Below are 22,894 nucleotides of genomic sequence, written 5' to 3'. Positions count from 1 at the left end.
ACGATTTAATTCTTGTTCATTTGAGCTGATTGTTACGTCGTCATCCCGCACTGGAGAAAGAGCATTTCTAAAACTCCCCCAAATTATTTTCAGAATAATCTTCTCAAAATAATTTTGATAAGGACTGCATATATTAGCTTCTTACTTGAGCTGCAAGTCACCCTTGCTTTATTCAGTAAGATCCTTACAGCTCATCACAAGACACACAAACCAAAACACCTCACACAAATCTAGATTTCAAGAAATATTTTTACTTAGTTTATTATAAGAATATTGATCATATTTTTGGTTTGCAAAGAAAAAAAATACATTACAGTGTTCAGGTATCTTGCACACTAATTCCATTTGGTTAAACAAGCATTATAACCAATCGAGTCATAACGACATCTGCTTATCCAGTCATACAAAAGCTCAGTAAAACACGCCTATTTGTATAAAATGACAATCACATAACAGTACTCACCATTAATTTCATTTACACCAGGACAACACACACACACACACACACACACACACACACACACCACCGTTGGGGTTTAAATATTAAAATGTTGATGCTAGAGAAAAAAACAAACAAACAAAAAAACACTTTAGGAACTTATAATTGACTGACTGGTTATGCACACCAGTCAGCCAGGACATGGAAACTATTAGACTAATTATTTTAGGTCCTGATTGACGAGGTGTGCCTAATTCCACATTACTTTATCGTCACCTCTGCTTAGCAACCAAACGTCAAAATAAAAGGAAGAATTGTAGGTTAATTGGGTGACCCATAATAGTTATGCCACCTGTTAGTAGTTTTTACTTTTGTGGCTGACTGGTGTGCGCCATACACACCATGATGGATATGACAACGGATGTTAAACAGAACACTTAAAAACAGGTCACAAAACCTTATGTGTGAATTACCATCAAGTCACGATGACAATCATTCACTTAGTGTCAAAGGTCAGACATGACAGGCTTCCAGTACACGTTAAAATCCTTAGCAAACAGTGAATTCCTGTATTTTGTTGCTGCAATGCTCATAATTACTTGTGCTGGTTGGGGTAACACTGAAATGCATTAAAAAAGATACGGCAAATCTCTGATGATTATGACGATCGCTGGTTGCCATAGCAGCCAACGCCTTTGGGAGAACCGCTCAGATTGAAAGTACGTACAAAGGGAACACGCAGGCCCTCGCCGGAGCTCCTGAACCGCGGTGAGCCGCAGCTGAAAAAGCGCATCAAACCCAACGAGTAGTTCCATAATTCACACAGGGTTTATTTCCCTCATGACGACCCCCTCCTCGGCGCCAACACTTCATTACTGAAATAATTTGGTGAGGTACGAGAGAGCGCAACAGCGAGGCTAAATTAAATAACACAAGCAGCATGATGTGGCTTCTTTCCAAACAGAAATAAAAGGTGACAATACAAAGTATTAAAGACATTAGTTACTCTGCAGCTGAGCACCAGGCACTGAGGAGCAAGCTGAGCCCCTTCTTGTCATTTAGTCCAGAAACTCAGAGCTTCAGCTGTTGCCTGCGTCTCCTCAGGCAACGGGACTGCATTTGGACGCCGATATTCACAACAACGGCTCGTGGTTCCGACTGTCCCGTCCAAGCACCGTCTGCTTAACAGCCAAAGTCCAGTCGTGTCTGTCCTCAGTTGTCCTTTGTCAGGTAGCCCATGTGTGCGTTAGTGAGGAAGTCACAGGTGGGGATGCTACTGACTGCTTGGTGGATGTTCATGGCGGTGATCTCCCTCGGCGGCCTGAAACCCAAACGGCTTCATGTGAGGATTTTATGTGAAACTCAAAACGATGAAAAACTAGTTGATATATCACCTCATTTTTAGGTGATATTTAGGGAAACTAGTACAGATTATTTAATTCAACTGTAGCATAAACAAAATCTGACAATAGCCGTGTCTATAATGACTTGTTTGTCTGCACCAACTTCGTAAATTAAAAACAACAAATTCCTTCTTATGACTTAGTCATCTTGCTATTTTAAAACAAACATATAATTGGAGCAAACTGACGACCCAGATAAGCTCTAGAAGTAATAAATACATTTAGAAGTGGAGCATTACGAAGCAGTCACAGAAAAAAGCCGACCTGTTTGGAGGAGATTTAGCGTGGGCCCCTGCCAGAGCTTCTCTCAGGATGTCGCTGGCAAACTGCTCCGTAGCCTGAGACACACACACACACACACACACACACACACACACACACACACACACACACACACACACACACACACACACACACACACACACAGTCATAATTAGATATAAAGAATCTAACTGTCCATCAAAGTATAAAGAAAAACACTCAAAGTATATATTCAGCGGTGGAAAAAAATATTTCACTCTTGCACTTAAATGTTTCAAATCCACTAGCTAAATCTTATCTCAAAAATAATCAGAGTTAATTCAAAAAATAACTTTTTAAATAGTGATTTCCAACATAATAGGGAAGACGGTGGGAGTTCCTTCTGTACACCAAGCCTGATTACTGCCAGAGCGGTAGAGTCGAGAAACCACTCAAACTGAACCTGTCCAACAACAGGAAGTAGGCTGAAAGATCTCAAAAAGCAACACATTGAGTCTAATGTAGAGAAAGGCACAAGTAGATGACAAAAAGTCACTTCCTGTCTGACAACATTTACAAAGTCATTCTTTAAGCTGTGGGGCTCACAACTGTAAAAATATGATCTCGATGATCCCCCAAGACAAGACAATGTAAAGTTAACGCAGTGCTGCAGAAAAGACCATCATACTGACGCCAAACATGCTGGTGATACAGTGTGATGTTCTTGAGTCGTTTTGCTCCTTCGGGACCTGAAATACTTGTCCCAATTAAAAGAACCTTGAGTTATGTTCATTAGCAGAAAACTACGAAGAAGAAAGCTGGTTTCATGTTGGGACCTAAAGTGGTTCAAGCAGCAAAACAATATCTGAAGCTCATCACGTCATATTTAGCGGTGTACCGCTAAATATGACGTTTTCATTCACACACACTGCACGGTTAAAACTGCTTAGATGATACCAGTGAGTGTCGAATGACTTGCTTTCCTTCAGAGCCTTACTGACCTTCAAAATCATTGCTTCGATTACTGGAGCAAACAAGCTCTTCTCCACTTCCACTGGTTGAAACAGTACTCCAATCTGGAGGAGACAATTAGAGATTACGAGGCTTCCCAAAAAAACAAAAAAGCAAACATAACTGGTGAGCTTCGTAAAACTTCCTGTGCCGCTCCAAACCTGCTGGGCCGTTTCGCTGACGAACTGGGAGGATGTGCAGGGGCCGAGGAAAAACTTGGGCTCCACGTCAGTTTCCTGCTCCTCCTCTTTGACCTTCAGCTTCTGGCAGGGAGGAGTCACCGTGACGATGTCGACGATTTCATCGTCTTCCTCTTCGGGTTCGGTCTTCAGCAAGGCTTGCATCTGCTCCAGCCGCAGCAGCAGCTCGTCGTAGCTGCTGAGGGTCGAAGGGCACTCTGTGGAAATATATGAACGTTTAGGGAATGGATTGTGTTTTTTTTTTTTGTTTTTTTTTCCAAGAAGTTCAGCAATGAGGATAATTGAAATATCCCACTCATTCACAGCACAAAAGAGAGACAAAAATAACAAAAGGCTGATTATCATGCTGTCTGGCCAGGCATGTGACTCACTGAGCTAAGCAGCTTCGTTTCTCACCCTTTAGAGACAAAAGATGGAATAAGTGAGATCTCCTCATCAATAGAATCACAGATAAAAAAAAAAAAGAAGACGACTCACACTGACCGCCTTCATACAAAACAAACCAGCAAACATATCACTGTATCAAGTGTTAACTGCAGAAGAAATACACCCACACAGTCAACACTGCACAGGAAACAGTCACCCACTGAAAGCAGTGGAATGAAATCACTAAACCAGAACCAGAAGATCTTTCTACAAAAGATGTCCGAGCAAAATATCCGCAAGCAGAGGCAGAAGCCTACCGGGTTCGTTATCGATCTGCGTGAGGATGTCCTCGATGGACTCGTCGTCATTCCTGTGCTGGGGTTCTGGGTCAGGTGGAGTGTAACCCCTCTGCCGGCACCACTGCACGACCTCTTTGGTCTTGGGCGGTGTGAGGGCCTGTAGGCGGGGCGAGCGGTCCAGCACGTCCTGCACGACCCGCTTCACCGCGACGGCTCGTTGAAGCTGCAGAGACGCATGCAAATTATATTCATTACAGATAAACTGTGTTGAAAAGACTAACTTCTGGCTTTGATGTTTTACTTCTGAAGACGTTAGCAAATCAAGCTGCTGCGGTCCACAGACCACTGACTGCTGTCATTTCTGGGCTGTTTACCCTACTTGTGCTTCTCAATCAAATTGTTTTCCCCTAAAAATCTGTTGGTGTCATTTGCTCTTCAAATGCTTGGTTTAAAATTGTAACAAGTGAGACACGTCAGATCACAAGCTCCATCAGAAAACTCCAAGAACTCTATGAAAACTTCAAAAATCGGGGCAGCCTCAGAACTCCTTTCATTGTGTGCAAATAGTGCAGTCATCCGACTACTTCACTGGCTCCCAGTATCGATGCCGTGATTCTTCTGCTCACTTTCAAATCTCTCTTCTACTTTTAATCTCCTTGATCTTCTGCACACCATCGCTCCTTTTGTACTCCCATCGTTTCATCTGCTGACCTGCTTGCTAAGAGCTGTGGAGCTCTTGGTTGAGTCAAAGTCATTTTGAAAACACTTCTTTTTAAGTTGCTTGTAAAGTTCAATGCATTATGTACTTTATGTTGTGTTGGCTGTTAAACGTGTGGTGCTTTTATTTGCAGATTTCTGCCGTGCTTTTAACTGTAATTGTGTGTTCATCATGAGGATAAAATGCATTATTATAAAAGACAAGCGCAAAATCGTAAAAGAGCAAGTACATTCTGTTAACACGGTTTCATCAACTTTAAGCTCCCTAAATCTGGAGCAAGTTTTGAATATCCGTGTCTGGGTTTGTCCAACAGATGTCAAGTAGAGCGTGTTGCAAAGACAAGATAGCCTGTGTAAGTTTTTGATGAAGCCGTTACAAAGGGACAAGATGACCAGGCAAAGAAGCATATCTGACCTGACAGAAAAACACGAGGCAAGCAGAGAGCTCACCAAGACACGAAGCAGCCTGGAGACAGATTACACAGACAACGCTGCAGACGTGGCTCGTCTTAACTTAAAAACTGGAAAATGAAAGTTAACAGAGACGTTACGTCTCTCTAAGTGAGCTCGATCTAAATGTTTTATGAGTAAAAAGCCTGATCACGTAAAAAAAGAACAAAGAAATTAGACAATTAAAGTAGTTGAATGCATTCATTAAAATAGGCCTCTTAGTGTTTACAAGAAACCCGACTGTGAAATGACTTCATAATTAGTTAAAGGCATGGGCATGAATAAACCTGAATATTAGTTACCTCTGATGCTCTGCGCTTGCCAATATTCCAGGAGTAATACTGTTCTACCGAAGAGGCACAAAATGGATGGGAGTCTTCGGCTAAACGGAGAAACACAAGTTCAACTTGAGTTTAGTGTTTAGTAAAAAAAAAAAAAAAAAAGCACAGGTGAAAAAAAATTCAAATAGTTTTTATGTAAGCCGTGTCATGGAAATGTCACACGAAAAGTCAAACTACTACTTACTTTTATCTGGTACAATCAGAGGGAACTTCTTCACTACAGCAGTCAGCAGCTGCATCATTGTTTCTATGTGCTCGGTGCTGAGGGGAAAAGCCGTTGCTCTGGTTACTTAATGCATTCAGTCTTGATTATTTTTAATAAATGTATGACTTCTGGCCATGGCTCCAAAACTCCTTTTTGCTGTGGTTGCAACGGCTCACCTAACTTTTTCACTTAGGTGCAACTTTTAGTGCACCCGTATTTCACAGCTCCTTTATCACCAGCTTGTGCTTCTGTATCTTTAAAAATCACAGTTGTGTAATTTCCAGTGTGGATTCAGCTTAGCATTTTGGAAGCATTTGTCACAGTAACAACGATTTTGTAAAAATCTGCTGAAAACTTCCAAAAAGTATTCAAGCTAATGTACAGAGGATGATATTATTATAGTGGTAAGTAGTATTACTAGTTATCATACAAATTTTGATGTTTTTTTTTTCACTGTAGTAATTTCTACACAACTCTCTCACCATCAGAGAATGCTTTTTTTTTCAATAATTAGGGCAATATGAAACAGATATCTCTAGAAGATGAGATATTGTGTATCAATAGAAAAAAATAAATTCTATATTTGCAAAATTGTCTTCTATTTAAGGTGGTGGCAATAATTTCACTGTGAAATCTCACCACCACTCAAGACAACAGACAGAAATAAAATCCTCCTTTATAAAAAATGAACAAATCAGTGTCAACCGATGCTCCCAGCACATTTTGATTTGTGCATCGCCCTCCCCAAGCTATAATTGGCAAAATTCACATATTTAAATTTACTAGATGAATGTTTGTCAAGACTTTGTTGCAGCCTGCAGCACAAACATAGAACCCCCTCCTGCTCCAAGACTGTTGTGTTTTTACGAGCAGAGAAAATCTCGCAGGTTGTTATAATTGGCTATAAAACTTAGCTTGAATTTCATAGTTCATGATTTGGCCCCCTATTGTGAAGATTTGATTTTTCATCTGTTCTTTAAAAAAAAAAAAACACACTCTCAAATGAATGTCAGAGAGCTTTAGGCAAAAAGCCACGCCATAATCTGCAGAGAATAATAAGCAGCCCCTCGACCAAAACGGTCAGATAAATCTGACAGATGAACCAGGCAGTTTTGAAGCCTGCATACATCCAGCTGGATGGTAACTGAGTCAGAATAAGCTGCAGGCAGAGTGAGTGAGTGGAGGAGGCTGAGGAATGAAGGCATCCTAAAGCCCTGCTTCTAGTCTCAGTGCTCCACAGAGAAGAATGTGTTTATTTTTTTAAGAAACGGAGCTGTTCCAGTGAATCCGTTTGTCCTTACTTGATCAGATCGTGTGCAGAGGTGTCTGCGCCTTGCTCCTGCTTAACAGCAGTAACTGCAGAAGGGACATGGGCCACGGGTGGAGCCGGCGTAGAGACCGGCGTCGACGGACCGGCTGTGATGGCGGGACCAGCGCTTGGTTCCGTTTTCACTGTGGCAACAAAGAGCGAGAGCAGAGAGACACATGGGTCAAAGGTCACACATTCTATGAAGTTAAAAGTAGCTTAAAAAAAAAACAAATTTGGGTTCAAAATTAAAGAGATTTGTATAAGTTTGATGTATCTTGTTAAATAGAATTTCTTTTCTAGACAAAGTAGCTGCTTGCAAATAACATTTAGCTTTTTTTAAATAAACTGTAATTGGGGTTTGAAGGAAGACTGAATGTTCAGCTTTATTTTATATTTTTCAGCACTGTTTTACTGCTGTGCATTAAAGGCTTTGTAGATTGTTAAAACATAATAACGCCTCCACTTCTAAGCCAGTGCAATAACAAATGAATACCATATTATTTTTTAAGTAATTGATGCAATGAATAAATATACAAATTATAAATCAGAGGTAAAGTAAGATCTTGTGTGGGAAATCTGGAATTATTTCAGACTTCTCTGGGTCTGAAAATTGAAAGTGAATTTTATGAGATTTTAAGATTCTGTAGAAACAATGTTTTGTTTATCACTATTTTTTATCATCCTGATTAATGAAACATAAAATGGAGATGGGTAGAAAGTGATGAATCGTGGGTGGACTGAGGATGGACCCGTCTTCACCTTGTGCCAGAGGCGGGACGAGGGAGGAGGGCATCTGGCTGGCGGCGTTTGGGGCGGCTCCCGCTGCAGCAGCTCCATGGGGTGTCAACGAAGAGGAGGAGGAGGAGGGTGTGTTGGAGACTGGGCCTTTAGACACCACTACACACAGAGAAAACACACTTCGGATCAGGGGCTCATTGGATAAACATGGCATGCATAAAAATTTGATGAAAAATTATAATATAGATCTTGCACTGAAAAACAAACATGATACAACTGAGTTCCTGACTTCAATAAATTATATATTAAAAACTGCTCAGTCTGTTCACTTGTAAAGGATATAATACAAAAAAAATAAACAATAAGAGTCTTATATGTTTCTCCTTTAATATCTATTTTTTTTCACCTTACCTTTACCAACAGGCATGAATATGGTTTGCAGCCCAGCAGACCCAGAGCCAACTCCCAGCTGCTTCAGCTGGTTAGCAGGGATTGTTAAGACTGTCTGCTGGGAGCTGGAGCCTGCAGAGTGAATCTTCAGCATACCTGCCAGAAAGAATGCATTTTATATGCAAAGTCACTTTTGCAGCTCTGACCATCTTCAGACCAACACATCAACGTATTTTTCTAACAACCTGACAGTGCAGCACTCGTCTTTCCTCCTCCAGTTGCCACCCCGCCGACTAACGACGATGCAGAAACTAACGGCGTGCCGCTGTTTTTGGGCACACCCACCACGGCGCCTGCTCCTGCTCCTTTGGACATGCTGATGACGGGCATATTTGTGACCCCTTTAGCAAGCGTCACGACCGCCCCGCTGGAACTCGCGGCGCTCTTCGTCACAGTGGCAGCTCCTTTGACCAAAGAGGCAACCGCTGCCTTGGACAGGCCGCCGCCTCCGGCTGCGCTGGAGCTCTTGGCTGCACTGATGACCGCTGCTTGGTTGGCTGACACCAGAAGTGAGTGGGGCTGAGAGGCAGGCTTCCCGCCATCAGTGGCCTGCTGACCAAAAACTAATTTTAGATAATTAAAGCTTTCTTTTTTTAACTAAATGTGCCACAGTGCACATGCAGAATCATTTTTTTCTCTCTTTCATTGATAAAGCCGAAGAGGTCAGGATAGTTAATGGACTTCCTTCATGCATGAGCAACTGTGTAATTCAAGGTATACTTCATACATAAACTGAACAAGAAATAAAATTTGTATACCTCAGAACAAAAAGCAAGATGTACAATAAATCTCAATTTTAACACCAAATGCAGTGCAAAGACAATACAGCTACCGTACCAACCTCGTAAAGGATGAATATAAATCATGATAAATGGCAAAAAGATGGCTGTCTCCACAGAGAACATAAAATGAAGTGGAGCTAAACTGAATGGAGGAAGTTATAATTATACAGACTCAACCATGTGAGCAAGATACTGTCACCAAGATGGCAGGTTGTGCATGGAAAAGATCTGCAAGCATAAACTTGTTCTGCTGTATGTTCAGTGATAAACAGTGGAGATCTATGTCTAAATTATCCTTTATGCAAAGCTACAACATTTAGGCTAAAATCTAATTAGACCAGTTATTCACCGTGTAAGCCTATCAAGATATTTACTCTCAATCTTAAAATATTTTGCCAAAATAGTTAAAAACCAGTCACTGCACTCTTTTCAGTAAGTTTAGTATTTCCACCCCTGCAGATGCTCTGTTGTGTCTGTAAGTGTCAGGCAGGTACCAAGAGTCTCGCTTTGGGTATATTTTCTATAACAATCTGCTGGTATGAGTCACCTGAAATGGGGGCGCAAGCTGGAGTTTTGATGGAATCAGGTGGGTAGTTAAGGAGGAATATAAACACAACAGTGTTTAAAAGTGTGATGGACAGTTCCTGTGGCTAGACATTTTTACTTTAGTCAGCTAATGATTGCGAGTGCCAGGCTGATTATTGACTTCTCAAAGAAGAAAAAAAAAAGAAGAAGAGACATTTGGTCTCACAAAGGGGGTTATGCTGTGTTTGACTTGTTTGTGTGTGTTTTTTTTTATGGCTGAGCATTATCATGACTGTGTGCAATATGCATATTGGAAAGGACTGTTTGGAGTGCAATTACTGTTGGCTAATGTATTTCAACTTGAGTTTTACATGCTAATGTAATATTTAGCCAGTTGGACAGATTCAGAGCAGCAGATTGTCACACTGAACACAAACGACATTGCCCAAAATGCTAAATGTCACAGAGTACTGGGGGCACAGGTGAGAAGGTGAGGAAGGGAAAACACAGGCATATGTTGCAACTGATATTGTCATTGTAATATTAAGCAAGGTTATTCTAATATTGTGCAAACCAAACTGTCATTATTTGAGTTACTGAGGTCTAGCTCCAATCCAAACCACGAGCAAGGTTAAAGCCTCTTCAACGTCCTCTTCAGTCATGTCTGCTCTTTTCTGATAAACGCATCACGTGTTTGCAACAAGTGATCATTCTGTTTCTCATATATTCCTTTTGAACTGATCAAAAAACATTATTTGCATTTTTACCATGCATGTCATCACCTATTTTAAAAGATAAAACTGCTTTTTTTTAAACATTAATATGCTTACAAAAAAAAAAAAAACATGTAACATTGTTGAATTTCCACTAATTGAATTTCTCTTCAAATCTGGTTAAGCTAGCAAAAAATAAATAGGAGATGATAAATATCTAAAGTCAACTTTAAACAGTTCCTGCAGTTTTGTTTAAAAACCGCAGTGATGCTCCCAAAAGAGTGTAAAACATGCCTGCTGTTGACTTGCTGCTGCCCCTGCTGCACTAATAGGAGCGGAGGAAGCAGCTGTGATGACTCCCCCCGTCATCCTCAGTGTGGTGGTACCAGGCTTGGACATGTGACCCGCTCCAGCTGCTGTTACAGTCTTCACAGAGCCGTCGGACAGCTTCAGCTGTGCTCCCTGCGAGCTGCCAACAACCTGCCCGTCATGGCGAAAAAAACATCAGACATGCTTATTATTACAATCGAGAATAAACTGTAAGCAAAGGAGGTGAGGTGTCACCAAGGCTAAGGAGCAAAATAAATCAAACACATTCCTGAAATTCAAAATACAAAGTGCAAACTTCAACAGTCGAATGTAGGTGAGAATCAATTGCAAAAAGCATTTTGAAATTCATCATAAAGCACAAAGTATAAGACCTTTTTACATGATGGTGTTTGTTGTTAAAAAACACCAAACAACCACAAACAAGACGAATCAGAATCACACACTATTAGTTCAAGTACTGCCCAGAAATCTAGGCAGGTTTTCTCCCCCACCTGAGCCAAGATGGCCGCCTTCTGTCCAGCAGTCACCCGGATAGCCTGCTGGGTGGAAGTGGCTGTAGATGATCCTGAATGACCTGCTGAACTGGAACTGCCCTGCTTCCCTGATCCCTGTGATGGCTGACCGACCAGGAATGTACCCTAACAACAACAAAGTGATGCAACAGAGACCCGGTCACACTGTGCAAATGACTATATGGTAAGTTGTAGTTTAGAGGATTAATATTAGCGTTTAACAGTAAGAGTTCTCTGGATCAATGCAATAAATGTAATAAACATAAACTTCAGCTCGTACAGCCTTTAAAATATGCAAAAAAAAATAATGACGTGTCGTCCAAACATCTGTTAAGTCGTTACAATCGGTATAAAACAGGGTTTCATTATATTAACTACTACATTTTTATTTATGGTATTAGCAAAAATCCATTGACCTTAGCGTCAGACCATAATTTAAGTCTTTACTAAATTAAGCTCTATGTCTTTAATTATTCACAATTCTGTGAATAAGTTTAAGTTGTGACTTTATGTGCAAAGCGAATGCTGTTGGTGAAGTCCTCAGTGAAATCTCAGCAGATGGTCGTTATATAATCTTATAAAGTTGACAAACAGACACAGCTTCTAATTAAGAGCAAGTTTGGTCCCGACTACTAAAATCAGAGAGAAACTGAGGCGACAATAAAATAAAATAAAATCACTGTTTTGCAACTGTAGTGCAATGAAGTAGACACCAAAATTTTAGTGCAACTTTCTCCAGTTTCATATACATAAAAAAATTTCTGCAAATAAATGCTTATGATCTAATGAGCAAAACTGGCAATGATGAAGAACCATCTGTTTAATAGATCCAATTAAATCACAGACGCACAAGGAAGATGTTCCCTCCGGAATAATCAAACTGGAAACCTCACTGCTGTTTGGTTCTCACAGTAAAATAAAACGGCAACGATGCTGACCCTGTTCGACATTCACCAGAAAAACACAAATATAGACTAGAGGTGACGGGTTTGCATCGATTGTTTTGCAGAGAAAAAAAAAAGAAAAAAAGAACTGTTTACCCACCTGTGGGGTTTGTTTCAAAATGTAAGACGTGTAGGAGAGGTTTGAAGGCAGACTGCCTGAAGATGAGGAGGATGAGGAGTTCTGAGAGCTGCTTGCACCTGCTGACGGGCCGCTCTGGGACTGGTGACCTACATAGCAGAGAGGCACATTCACATCAGCTTTGAATCAGATGATAAACAGTCTTTTTCTTACACATGTGCAGTATTAAATATAGTGCTTTATTAAGATGAGTAGAAATGCGGAGGACAGGCAGCAATAAATTACTCTGGGTTCCTTTCAGCGATACTCATTAGGAAACAACTCAGGTTTGCCTTGAAGTTTTTGAAAGCAAGGGATGAACTTTTAAACACATTTTGTTTTGAGGGATATCTTCACTTTAAGAATACAAACCAATGACGTAACTCGTCTTACTTGCACCGGAGGCTCTGAGGATGGCTCCTTGTGGAATGAGAAGCAGCTTCCCCTTCCCCGACGGGTTCTTACTGTTGGTGGTTAGGTAGAGTTTGGTACCTGGCGGCAAATTAGCCAGGTTGGCTAAATTGTTCGCTGGCAGCTGAAGAGTGGCCATAACTACAAAAAAAATTACAGAAAGAAGACATTTTTTACTTGCCCAACTCATACATTGTCTTTATATATGTTTATATATAAAGAGGCAATTTTACATATTATTGTAATGGACAATAGCCTCATTGTGCAATGTGTTTTGGTAGTGATTATAATTAGAAATGCACAGAAAAATCGGTTGAAGACTGGAATCAGCAGGTTGATCAGAAACTCAAAAATCCTGTCCTTTCCCAGGCTGTTAACACACCATATATACACTCTTTGATTTGGAAACGGTGAAGGAGACTCAAAGTTAGCTGTTCTCTGTCTCAATAAGACCTTTAAAAAGTCTGAGGAATAACAACAGCCTTTAGAAAATTCTAGAAAAAAAAAACATTCTGTTTACTGATCATTTAGAGTAATGAACTTCAGCTTAAACAGGAATCTGGAACGTATTAAAACAAAGTAGAGATGAGATAAGGGTCTTCAAATACACAGAGACATCTGATTCCATTTACCAGTGCTAATCAAGCTAATCTGTACAATAAAAGCTGAAAATATCAACTTTGTAAAAGCTTCTTTCTTCGCTTTAAGATGGCAGCGATGATTAGATGTTCAAAATTATGCCTGTTAAAACATGGAGCTTGTATATGTGTGAACTCTGACCTCCGCTCTTGCCGCCTGAACCACCGGCAGCCTTGGCGCCACCTTGCTGGGCAGTGATGCTCCCAGTTCCACTGACGATGGCTTTGGCGACGCCCTGAGCCAAAACCTGCTTCCCGGCCATCACCTTGGAGACGGACGGGCTGCCCTTTGCAACCAGAATCTGTCCGCTGCTGATGGCGACCTGTTTCACCGAAGACTGAAGCGTTGAGCTCACAGGAATGCCCAACATCTTTAAACAACAAGAAGCATCAGATTAGCTTGATGAATCGTTCACTGGTAGATCATTATTCTCATGAATTACTGGTGAAACTCAAAGAGTTGAAGTGACTGTGACCTTGCTAGTTGTGGACCCTGTGGCCTCTCCGGTCCGTTTCTGACTCGACATTGAGATCATGTGACCTCCTTTGACTGCGACAAACTGGTGGGCTGCAGCAGCAGCAGCAGCAGCAGGTTGCTGCTGGCTGGTTACTGTGGAAACCATCTGCTGTTGCTGTGTTGAAACTTCCCCGGGCTCCTGCTTGATAATAACCTGCAAGGAGACACATAGAGAGGGACCGTAAGAGGACACGCTGCCTATAAACCACAGGAGGCAAAATATTAAAACCCATCAGGAAATCCATTGTAAACAATATCTGGAGCTGGAGAAATATCATATAAATGATAAATATGCCTTCTGACTGGGAACGACGATGCTCTCGTGGTTTTTAGCAGACTGCTGAGAATTAGGAAGCGCTTTTATGCCTAAAGTAATGTTTCTGTGAGGGGGGCCTCATCATTTATTCATAACATAGATGCTTTTACAATTTCCATATGTTGCCATTAGCTGCTGTGTTTAATAAACAGCAGATGCTGGAACTCTGAAATGAGCGAAAACACATTAAAACCAATAAAAATAACCTCTACAAAGGAAGGTCGGGGTAATGAGAACGTGAGTAGCGAGGTATTTTCATAGCATCCAACAGAGATCCTTCTTGTACCACTGAAATGTGCAGCCCCTCCCCCTCCCCACCAGAAACATGTCCTATTTAAATAGGTGCCAAGACACTCGCATCTGCTGAACACCCTGGGCTTCTATTAATACCACACTGCTTTGTTAATGACACCGATGACGAAAAGTGACAAACTGTGTGGCGTTTCAGCTCAAAATGATTTACTGACACAAACTCACCTTGACCCCCGACGAGAGGAAAGTGCCAGTGTGAACTTTAGGCGCTGGAGAGCGGGCGCCTTGAGCCTGCTTGGCCGAGGGGCTTCCTGTGTAGAAACGTAAACCCAGAGCGTCATGGCATAGAATGAACAGAGAGGAGAGGACTACTCTAGTTCTTATTAGCCTATGATATATGATGTTATATCATATCGCATCATATCAAATACCTAGCGAATGTGAAAAAAGAAAAAAAAAAAAAAAACTAAATAAAAAAAGCAATTTCAGCTGGTTTGGTGAATCAGCCCACATCTGACTCCTCCACTGGGATGAGAGATTGCTCAACAGGATTCCAATCCATTTACCAAATCTGCCTGAGCTGAGCACTTAAAAATTAAGTGTAGGAGCGGCTGAGTGTGTGTGTGTGTATGTGTGGAAAAACAATGTAGGTGAAAGAACTCTACGTTGTGATGTAAGCTGAGGATTTTTGATGCGCAAGCGGTTTCAGTTGCCGTGACCATGTGAGAGCCTCTGGGTGCTCAGCGAGTGCGCACTCGTTTCCCCTGGTGCCGAGGATTTCATCCTCCAGTCAAGAGCAATCAACATTTATGTGGAAAAACCTGATGTGAGCACCGTGCGTCATCCAACCTAATCGAGCCATGAAACACATCAGTCGCTATGGTAACCACTTATCCACAAACTATCCTGCTGGATCGGAGCATGTAACATTAGGGCTGTGAAGAGAGACGTCGATGAAAAGCTTAGAGAAAGGGAAAGAAAGTATCGTTCATTTCCTGCTTCCAGCTGCACTTGTTGTTGCATTTTCTACATTCATGTGCATCTAAGACGCTGCTTTTCAATTTCATTCCAGGTTTGCTTCTGATTCTGAGCAGCACGCAGGCGTGAAGCTGGAGATGTACCTGCAGAGGCAGATGCAGATGACGACGCCATGCTGATCACCTGGCCGGGCTTATCGACGATAATGTACGGGTTGTTGAGGACAGCGGAGGCGCTCTGCTTGCTGTGGACTGGGGTGGAGGTCGTGGGTGTCCGGGGCAACGGTGAATGGCTGGGAGTGGAGATGGGTGAACCTGGAGGTGTTGAAGCAAACCAGCTCAGAGGAAGGCAGAAACAAAAGGAAGCAGGAAGAATACGATTCTAAACCATTTTAGAATGGTGTAGAAACCATTTTAGGTTGAAAACTTTCATCACACATTTTTTGAATCCAGAGACAAAAATATGTTCTATTCTTGGCTGTGAATTCACAATAGCATATAACAGGAAGCCAAATGTAAGAAAGCAAAGTTTCTCTGTTTGGAAGAGTTAGGCTGTATTTGTGGTCGAACATGAAATTTCAACACTCGACAGCAGTGAGTCTGCTGTTTTGCTAACTGTGCTAAAAAAACAGTTTAAGACATCAACTCTGTGATCAGGTGTTTTGAAATAGTAAAATCCTTTCAATTACATTTATGTGCAACACCGTGCATGATGTCACATGCATGGTGTGACATCACATCTTCTCCTAATGTGCATAACATCAGTCACAAAAACGCTTTCTATAATGACTGAAAGAAAAATTTAGCAAGTTAACTCGTCTCTCAGATTTTAAGTTATTCTGAGTGGATTAAACAAGAAAAAACTGAACATGTCTGTCATGTGCTGTACTTCTATATTTTGAAAACAACAACAAAAAACAGGAGTTTAAAGGTCATCGTACAAAGGTATCAAGATGTTTTATAGTTTTTTTTGCACATCCCTGGTCTGTCACAAACAGGAAAAAATAATTTTCTTATTTTAAACTATCAGCTGATTCAAAGCGTATACAATGAAAAGATTTTAATGCAATTTATTGTTCTTAAAGAGAAGTCAAAATCATCTAAGATCAGTGTCAGCATAAAACTTCTCAAAAATGGAAACTGGCCACAGAAATCTCAGTGGACTGATGCTTTCTATTACAAGTAGGTCACAAACTTTAATTTGAACCATTTCTAACACAACACAAAAGAAAAGGCTTATCTAACTTATCTTAGTGAACAGTCCTCCTCAACAGTTCAAGTAAATAACAGGGAAAGACAATAATACCGATATTGAGGCGCCTGTGGTTCACTGAAGAGAGGTGTTGTGCACTTCAGTGTGTTACTATTTCAATGACATTTCACAAAATGCCTCAGTAAGACATGGAGCTGTTTTGAAAGAATGTGATTCATCATCCTAACTGAGAGGAAGCACTTACCTGAGACTATTTTGCAGCTCATGGTGATTGGTTGGAACAATTTCCCCGGAGACTCCGCGGGACTGGGCGCCTGTCCCTGGGGAACTATTTTACAGCTTGCTGTGATTGGCTGGAAGGCAGAGTTGCCCGGGGAACCGAGAGTGACCCTGTCACCAGGTCTGGGTCTTGTTGGAGTGCGTTCACCAGCAGCAAGGCCTGGATTATGGCCGCTCGCAGGCTTCGCCATCTCCGCTTTTAATAAACCTGCAGACAGAAGAATCCCTTGATGCTTAACTCGTTGTCAAAGAAATGACATGGGCAAAACGGACGAAACGCTCTGCAATCATTTCATCCAAACTGTGACTAAAAATGCAATGTAAATTAAAGATTATGCCAACAAAATTATCCCTATATAAATCAGCGAGTAGTGAAACCAGTTATTCTGCATTTCTGCTAAAATTCCTCTGTTTTGTAGCTGGTAGTTTTCTTGGTAGTACCTTTTTCTGCACCAAACTCATGTGAGACAGGAGAGCTGGGGTGTCCGTACGTCTGGGCCAGGGCGGGCGTCGACATGGGGCTGGCTGCTTTTAGAGACGCTTTGTTGGACGATGAGGAGCGCTTAGGGATGCAGTCTTCCCCGAGAGAATCTCTATGAAGTTCCACATCGACCACCTGAAACAAATAGAGCTGCTTTTTAAAAGTGGACAGAAAGGTGATACAGAACCTACAGAGTTATGATGGTAACATTTTGATTTTGATCGTAAAAATCTACAGCATTTGGGAAAACCATTTGTGTTTTTTTTTTCATACAACCTGGCATTTGTTCTTGTGATTCTGTACATGTTTACAAAACACATTATATAATGATGCATCGGTGGGTATTCTAGGCAGTACTGTGACTACTCTGACTCTCCAGATCGTCAACAGGTTTAAAATCAAATATGGTTAAATTTCCTGCCTCTTCCTTGTTGTCATGGCAAGGAAAAGAAAAAAAAGGAAACGTCTATAACTTACAGTTTCTGCTCCCAGTGTCTGCAGGCCTGTGTATGTTCTGTCCAGCTGCAGAAACACAAGTTACACGATTGAACAGGAAATCTGTAACTGCAACAGAGCAGCACCAACACACTCAGATAAACACATTAAATACAGTTAATGTCAGTAAACAGTACAAAAACCGGTTCATGTAGATTAGAAAGGATGTGAGCAAATATGATTTTATACTTTTATTTTTGTCTTCTTCTGAATACCGTATAATTAAGTGGTATTAACTGAAGTAAAGTCAAGTACATGAGGGCTTCAAATCGCCTAAGGAAAAAACTAAATAAATGTTAATAAAAAACAAAAAGGGTATTAAAGAATACCGAGATGCTGTCCGAAGAAATAAGTGACCTTAATGGAAATGTGGTCTATGGTCTGACCTTTAACTGGTGGATGATGTCGATGCGTTTGTTGCGAGAGTCTTTGAAGTGGATCTGGATCCTCACAGGAAACTCCCCCCATCCGCGCCGCGTTAAATGAAAGGGAGGCTCGCTGTGAACAGGCACATCGAAAAGCCCCAATTAAACGCCACCCGAATACAAATCTGCAGCAGGTTTCCCCCCCCCCCAACCCACAATGCCTTCTGGCTTGGCTCCAGTTATTAATCTCTCTAACAATCAACAACCTGGAGATGTTAAACTCTTCTCTGAGGTGTGAAAATAAAAAGGCATGCAAATGTTAGTTTATTTTGGATTTCTGCTCAAGTACAGCCTACTAGTTGAAACTTTACTTTTATGCATCAACCTTAACAAGACTGAGGCTGTTTGAGAGTCAGCAGAGGGCATCGCGCATGCTTAGGGTTCACGGAGCATGAACGCTCCAGTCAGTCAGGGGGAGCTTAGAAGCTGCTGCTGCTGCAGCACCAGAAGAGCTTCGTCAGCTCAAACAGCCTGGAGGCCACGGCTCAGTAGGAGGAGTGATGAATGATGATAGTATCTGTGGAAGACGACTATTTAAGATCTTAAATCCAAACTGCAAAAGCCAGAAAGCTGCATTATTTTCCAAGATGAATCCAAATTTGAAGGACTCTACATGTTAAATATGCTGCTTCTCAATTCTATGGTCACCAGGGATTAGGTATCATCTCAAAACAAACAGTATTTTACACAGACATGAGTGCATAGGGTGCTGCTTTATTACAGATGCACAAGGGGGCGCTATTTGTTAAAGTGTTTTCTGAGATTTCTGTTTACTGCAGAGTCACCAAACTGCTGTCCCACTAAGAGGTTAACCTAAAAACCCAGAATCACGTGTGGACTAATAAATACTGCCTCTTATTACGCAAGTCTTTTCCAGAATTGTTTTCCTGCTGACAAGGAGGTGGAGCAAACCTCCTTCCCCCCACAAACTTTTTTTTTTTTTTTTCTCAGAGCAACAACAAAAAAAACGTTCAAATCGACTATCGTGTCCATGGGCAACATGGCGGTGTGTAGGGAGCACGCTTCCTGAAACAAGTTTGTCCCCGTCTGTCTGGCTTCTTTTGATGCCTCAGGTGACCACATGAAACGGCAACCAAGAGCCGATTTCTATGAGAAGAGGAGGAGGAGGAGGAGCTCTGTCTGTCTCTCATGACATGTTCAGAACTGAGGAGTGTTTACATGCACTGCTGATTCCTAAGATTCACACAGGAACGAACCTGACTTCCACCAGGTCGTTGGGTTTGTAGCTGGGGTGCAAAAAGAACCAGACTTTCTTCACAAAGTGGTCGATGCTCGGCTCTCTCCTCGAGCCTCTGACGTACACCATCCACTTGTGGGTCGACTGGTCGTTCTCTTCCCGCTTATCTGGGGGGATGTACCTAAAAGCAAAAAAAAGAGTACAAAAAAAAAAGAGAGATCAGTAATTGTTTGGTTGTTTAATATATTCCCTGAAAAAACTGAAACGTGTGCAAGGAAGACAGAAGGGATAGCTGCAAAAGACTGTTTTCCTTTCTTTAAAATCTCTAGAACAAAAGATAAGGGGAAATAAATGTTTAACTTTAACTTAAGGGCTGATGGGGAACAAAATGTTCAACGGTGTGGACATAATATACGTGAGCCCAACACACACAAAACAGAGAAGAAACGCAGCCCCCAACACGGTTAGCTTAAGCTACATAAAAGTAAGACTGAGCTTTGTGGGATCATGACAACTTCCATCTCACGGCGCATAAAGAATCCACCAGAAACTGTACGTTTTGTGGGTCACATCAGGCCCAAAGGGTAGATAAATAAGACAAAACGTGTTCTCAACCTTTATCAAGACTGGGCTTGTCGTAAAATCAAATTGCGGCTCCAACTCTTGGGAATAAAGTGTTGCACAAGATCAGTTTGTCTGTGTGGTTCAGATCACAACCACCGACTGCTTGAGAAGTTCATCTTGTTCTTGTTTGTTTTGGACTTAGAGGTTACACACGAGAAGCTCTCCATACCCATTAGCGCCCCCCGGTAAACGTGTGAAAAGGTCTGAAATGCTCATTTTAAAATGATAGTATAAAATAGACATAGCTGAAGCATATATGTTATTTATGCCAGTGGTGTTCATTTTGTCACATAGACCAAAACAATCCAGTTTAAACTACTAAATGTTATTTTTTTCTTCGAAAATACAAAATTTAACTTTGATGATATTATTTGTTTACCACAAACATGAACTAAGGAAAGATATTTTAATGGAACAAAGTAAACTGATATTTGAAGAAAAGGAATCTGTAAATTATTGCTGATCTGAAACATGTGAGTTAAACATGTCTGCCACATGAACAAAAAAAAAAAAAAAGTATTCAATTTCATTATATTTTTCTGGATAATATTTTGTTGAATATTTTGTCAAGTAACATAAGAGTTACTTGACAGCAACTCTTACTCTTTCAAGTAAGAGTTGGTGGATTTTTGTGTTTCTGTGACTATAAAGTAAATAAAACAACAACAAAAAACACAGTTAGTAAAAGAGTGGGCCTAATTTTCAACATACTAAGACAGATGACAATCTAAAGCAAGCTTGAGTTCAGTTTTGTTGCATACTTGGATACGTTTCCGACAACAATGGTCTTCTTAACGTAGAGTCTGGAGGCCTCATCTCCAGTAGTGTGGTAGGTCACCCTCTGCTCTACGTCCATGGGTGAAGGCACACCAAATGTGTCCTAAGAAAAATAAATAAATAAATAAATAAAAATTAAAGCAATTAGGAGATTGAGAAGCTATGGAAAGATCACAGACCCTAACATTTCATCAAGTGGAACTGACTTTGCCCGTGTTTCGTCCAGGTCTGCGCTCCTGCTTGCCGCCGTCCTCTCTCCACGTTCCCTCCCCGTTCCTCTCAGTCCCGTCTCCTTGCTGTGAGAGAGATTCACACTCTGAATGGGCCAGGGATTGCGTTTCCGAGCCCTGGTTGAGAGGGGACGAGGAACGGGACGGAGACTCCAGGAACCGACGGATGGCCGGATGGTTCAACACTGCAGGGTCACTTTTCAAGGTGTGCTAGAAAAATGCAGAGACGATATGATCAACTTTTGCAATGCTAAATTATTTTCCCACTTCGCTGTTTAGCATCTGTGCAGTTTTGGTCGTTTCATAGTTAACTTTTTAAGCATTTATTGCTGATCCTGTGCCAATTATATCCACCAGTAAATGTTTTTTAAATGCTATGATGGTAATTTTTCCATCATCTACTCAAGGTTTACTACACATAGAAGAGGCTCCAGCACTATATATATGTATATCATCTATCAACAAGACATATCCGATAGTTAATTTGATTAGGTGAGACATTATTATCTCAGATATTAAGAATGAACTTCCCAAAAATGGAGATCAGAGCAGTAACCAAATCTTCTGAAATATGCATAAGTTTAAGTATATAGGTACAAAAATGAATCAAGAACGTGATTACATGTCTGTAACTGACCCAGAACTTTTTTTTTCTCCCTCTTTGACCTATAAAAGCTATTTGTTCAAAAACTATTAGAAAATACCTCTGGAGGCTTTGTTATTCCAGAACTGGCAAAGTAATTTGCCACTATGCATGCCCGTAGCTTGTCCATCATCCTCCTGGCTTCATTTAGGCGCTGCAAATAAAAGTTGCATTAGCACAGTCTGCTGCAAATTCTAAACAATTTCTGCATATTGTCCCTTAACAGCGGAAAATAAATAAATGGATTACAGATAGAAGTATTTTTTATATAATTCAGAATCACATACCTGACTTATCACATCTATTTCATGCTCTTTGTTCTTCATTTCCAAAGAAAACTGCTCCCTAATGATGTTTTCAATTCTCTGTACAGTCGCTTCTCGAGCTGAGAAAAAAAAATTATATTTTTTCTTTTTATGTTTTAATCCAGAAACATGCAAATCGAAGTAGTACTTCATATTATTAACTTACCATTATGTTCAGCCGTTTTATTTCTCTTATTACTTTGAACCAGTGAAATGTCATCATAGTCTGGGTCGTTGCCTTCTATTTTCCTTTTAATTCCTGACATGTTTACCTACAAAGACAAAACAGGATGAAAAGCAGATTAGGCTAACGGTGGCTAGTCTTTTCTGTGCTGTTTCGGTACCTATGATTGTTGTTAGCATCGCATTAGCGGCTAAGCAGAGAAGTTCAATCAGTTACAGTAAATGATTGAAGCTAACTCTGTAGCACGAACTACCTTGAGAGGCGTTTACTACACAGGGCTAAAGGTTTTAAACTCTTAGTGAATTAACTAACGTCACGAGTGGGTGTAATAAGCACATACATGAAATGCTATTGTATTGTACCCAATAAAAATAAACACAACTGTGCCTGCTATTCCTGCAGCCGACTTGACAGTCACGTTAAGGAGCGCTAACCTTATTTGCTAATTTAGCTAACATTGGCACATGTTTGTAGCCACCGAGTCCGACCACATGAAAAGCAAACTTACTGGAGATGTCTGTGCAGTGCAGTAACAATGCTTGTTTTAACTCAAAGCGAGCACATCCTTGCTGTATTCATCCAGTACTCGTGTCTTGCTATTTGCTAAATCTCGAGCTGCATATGTATGCTAACTGAGTAGTGTACAGTTAGCCTCGCTATTCACCAAAGAAGCCACTGGGGGCCGCTGTTCTACAAATGAATTTTCTCTAGTCCTGAAGAACTGAATTAAAAAAAAAACCTCGTACATAATGTAATGTGATTCACTGGAAAAAGGGAGTACCTCATCATCAAAAATGTTACTTGTATTACAACTTCCAACCAGCAAAACAGGTAATC

At 40.9% G+C, this 22,894-nt stretch overlaps 1 protein-coding gene across 2 annotated transcripts; it reads right to left on the bottom strand.

Moving 5' to 3' along the window:
• Positions 1-231: 231 nt before the first annotated feature.
• Positions 232-22,754, bottom strand: yeats2 (YEATS domain containing 2). 2 transcript variants are annotated; one of them, XM_014984796.2, is made up of 30 exons: positions 22,566-22,754; positions 22,040-22,145; positions 21,856-21,953; positions 21,630-21,722; positions 20,902-21,135; positions 20,680-20,798; positions 19,314-19,475; positions 18,058-18,169; positions 17,654-17,698; positions 17,137-17,311; positions 16,661-16,903; positions 15,348-15,518; positions 14,452-14,537; positions 13,618-13,812; positions 13,284-13,512; positions 12,477-12,644; positions 12,075-12,202; positions 11,010-11,156; positions 10,483-10,668; positions 8,354-8,717; positions 8,130-8,264; positions 7,740-7,877; positions 6,973-7,123; positions 5,651-5,727; positions 5,428-5,507; positions 3,977-4,181; positions 3,255-3,490; positions 3,084-3,158; positions 2,107-2,180; positions 232-1,760 (listed from the first exon to the last, which is right to left on the bottom strand). In XM_014984796.2, exons 2-30 carry the CDS (start codon positions 22,137-22,139, stop codon positions 1,652-1,654), a joined length of 4,335 nt encoding a protein of 1,444 aa, XP_014840282.2. In that variant the 5' UTR covers positions 22,140-22,145; positions 22,566-22,754; the 3' UTR covers positions 232-1,651. The 2 variants fall into 2 exon arrangements, with proteins under 2 accessions (XP_014840282.2, XP_014840283.2); XM_014984797.2 differs by having other exon boundaries at positions 12,486-12,644.
• Positions 22,755-22,894: the final 140 nt, after the last annotated feature.

Source organism: Poecilia mexicana, unplaced genomic scaffold (genome assembly GCF_051168715.1).
Source record: "Poecilia mexicana isolate PSO_F unplaced genomic scaffold, ASM5116871v1 scaffold_17, whole genome shotgun sequence".
Taxonomy (NCBI): domain Eukaryota; kingdom Metazoa; phylum Chordata; class Actinopteri; order Cyprinodontiformes; family Poeciliidae; genus Poecilia; species Poecilia mexicana.
Note: the sequence above shows the minus strand (reverse complement) of the source record. Positions and strands in the feature narration are given on the sequence as shown.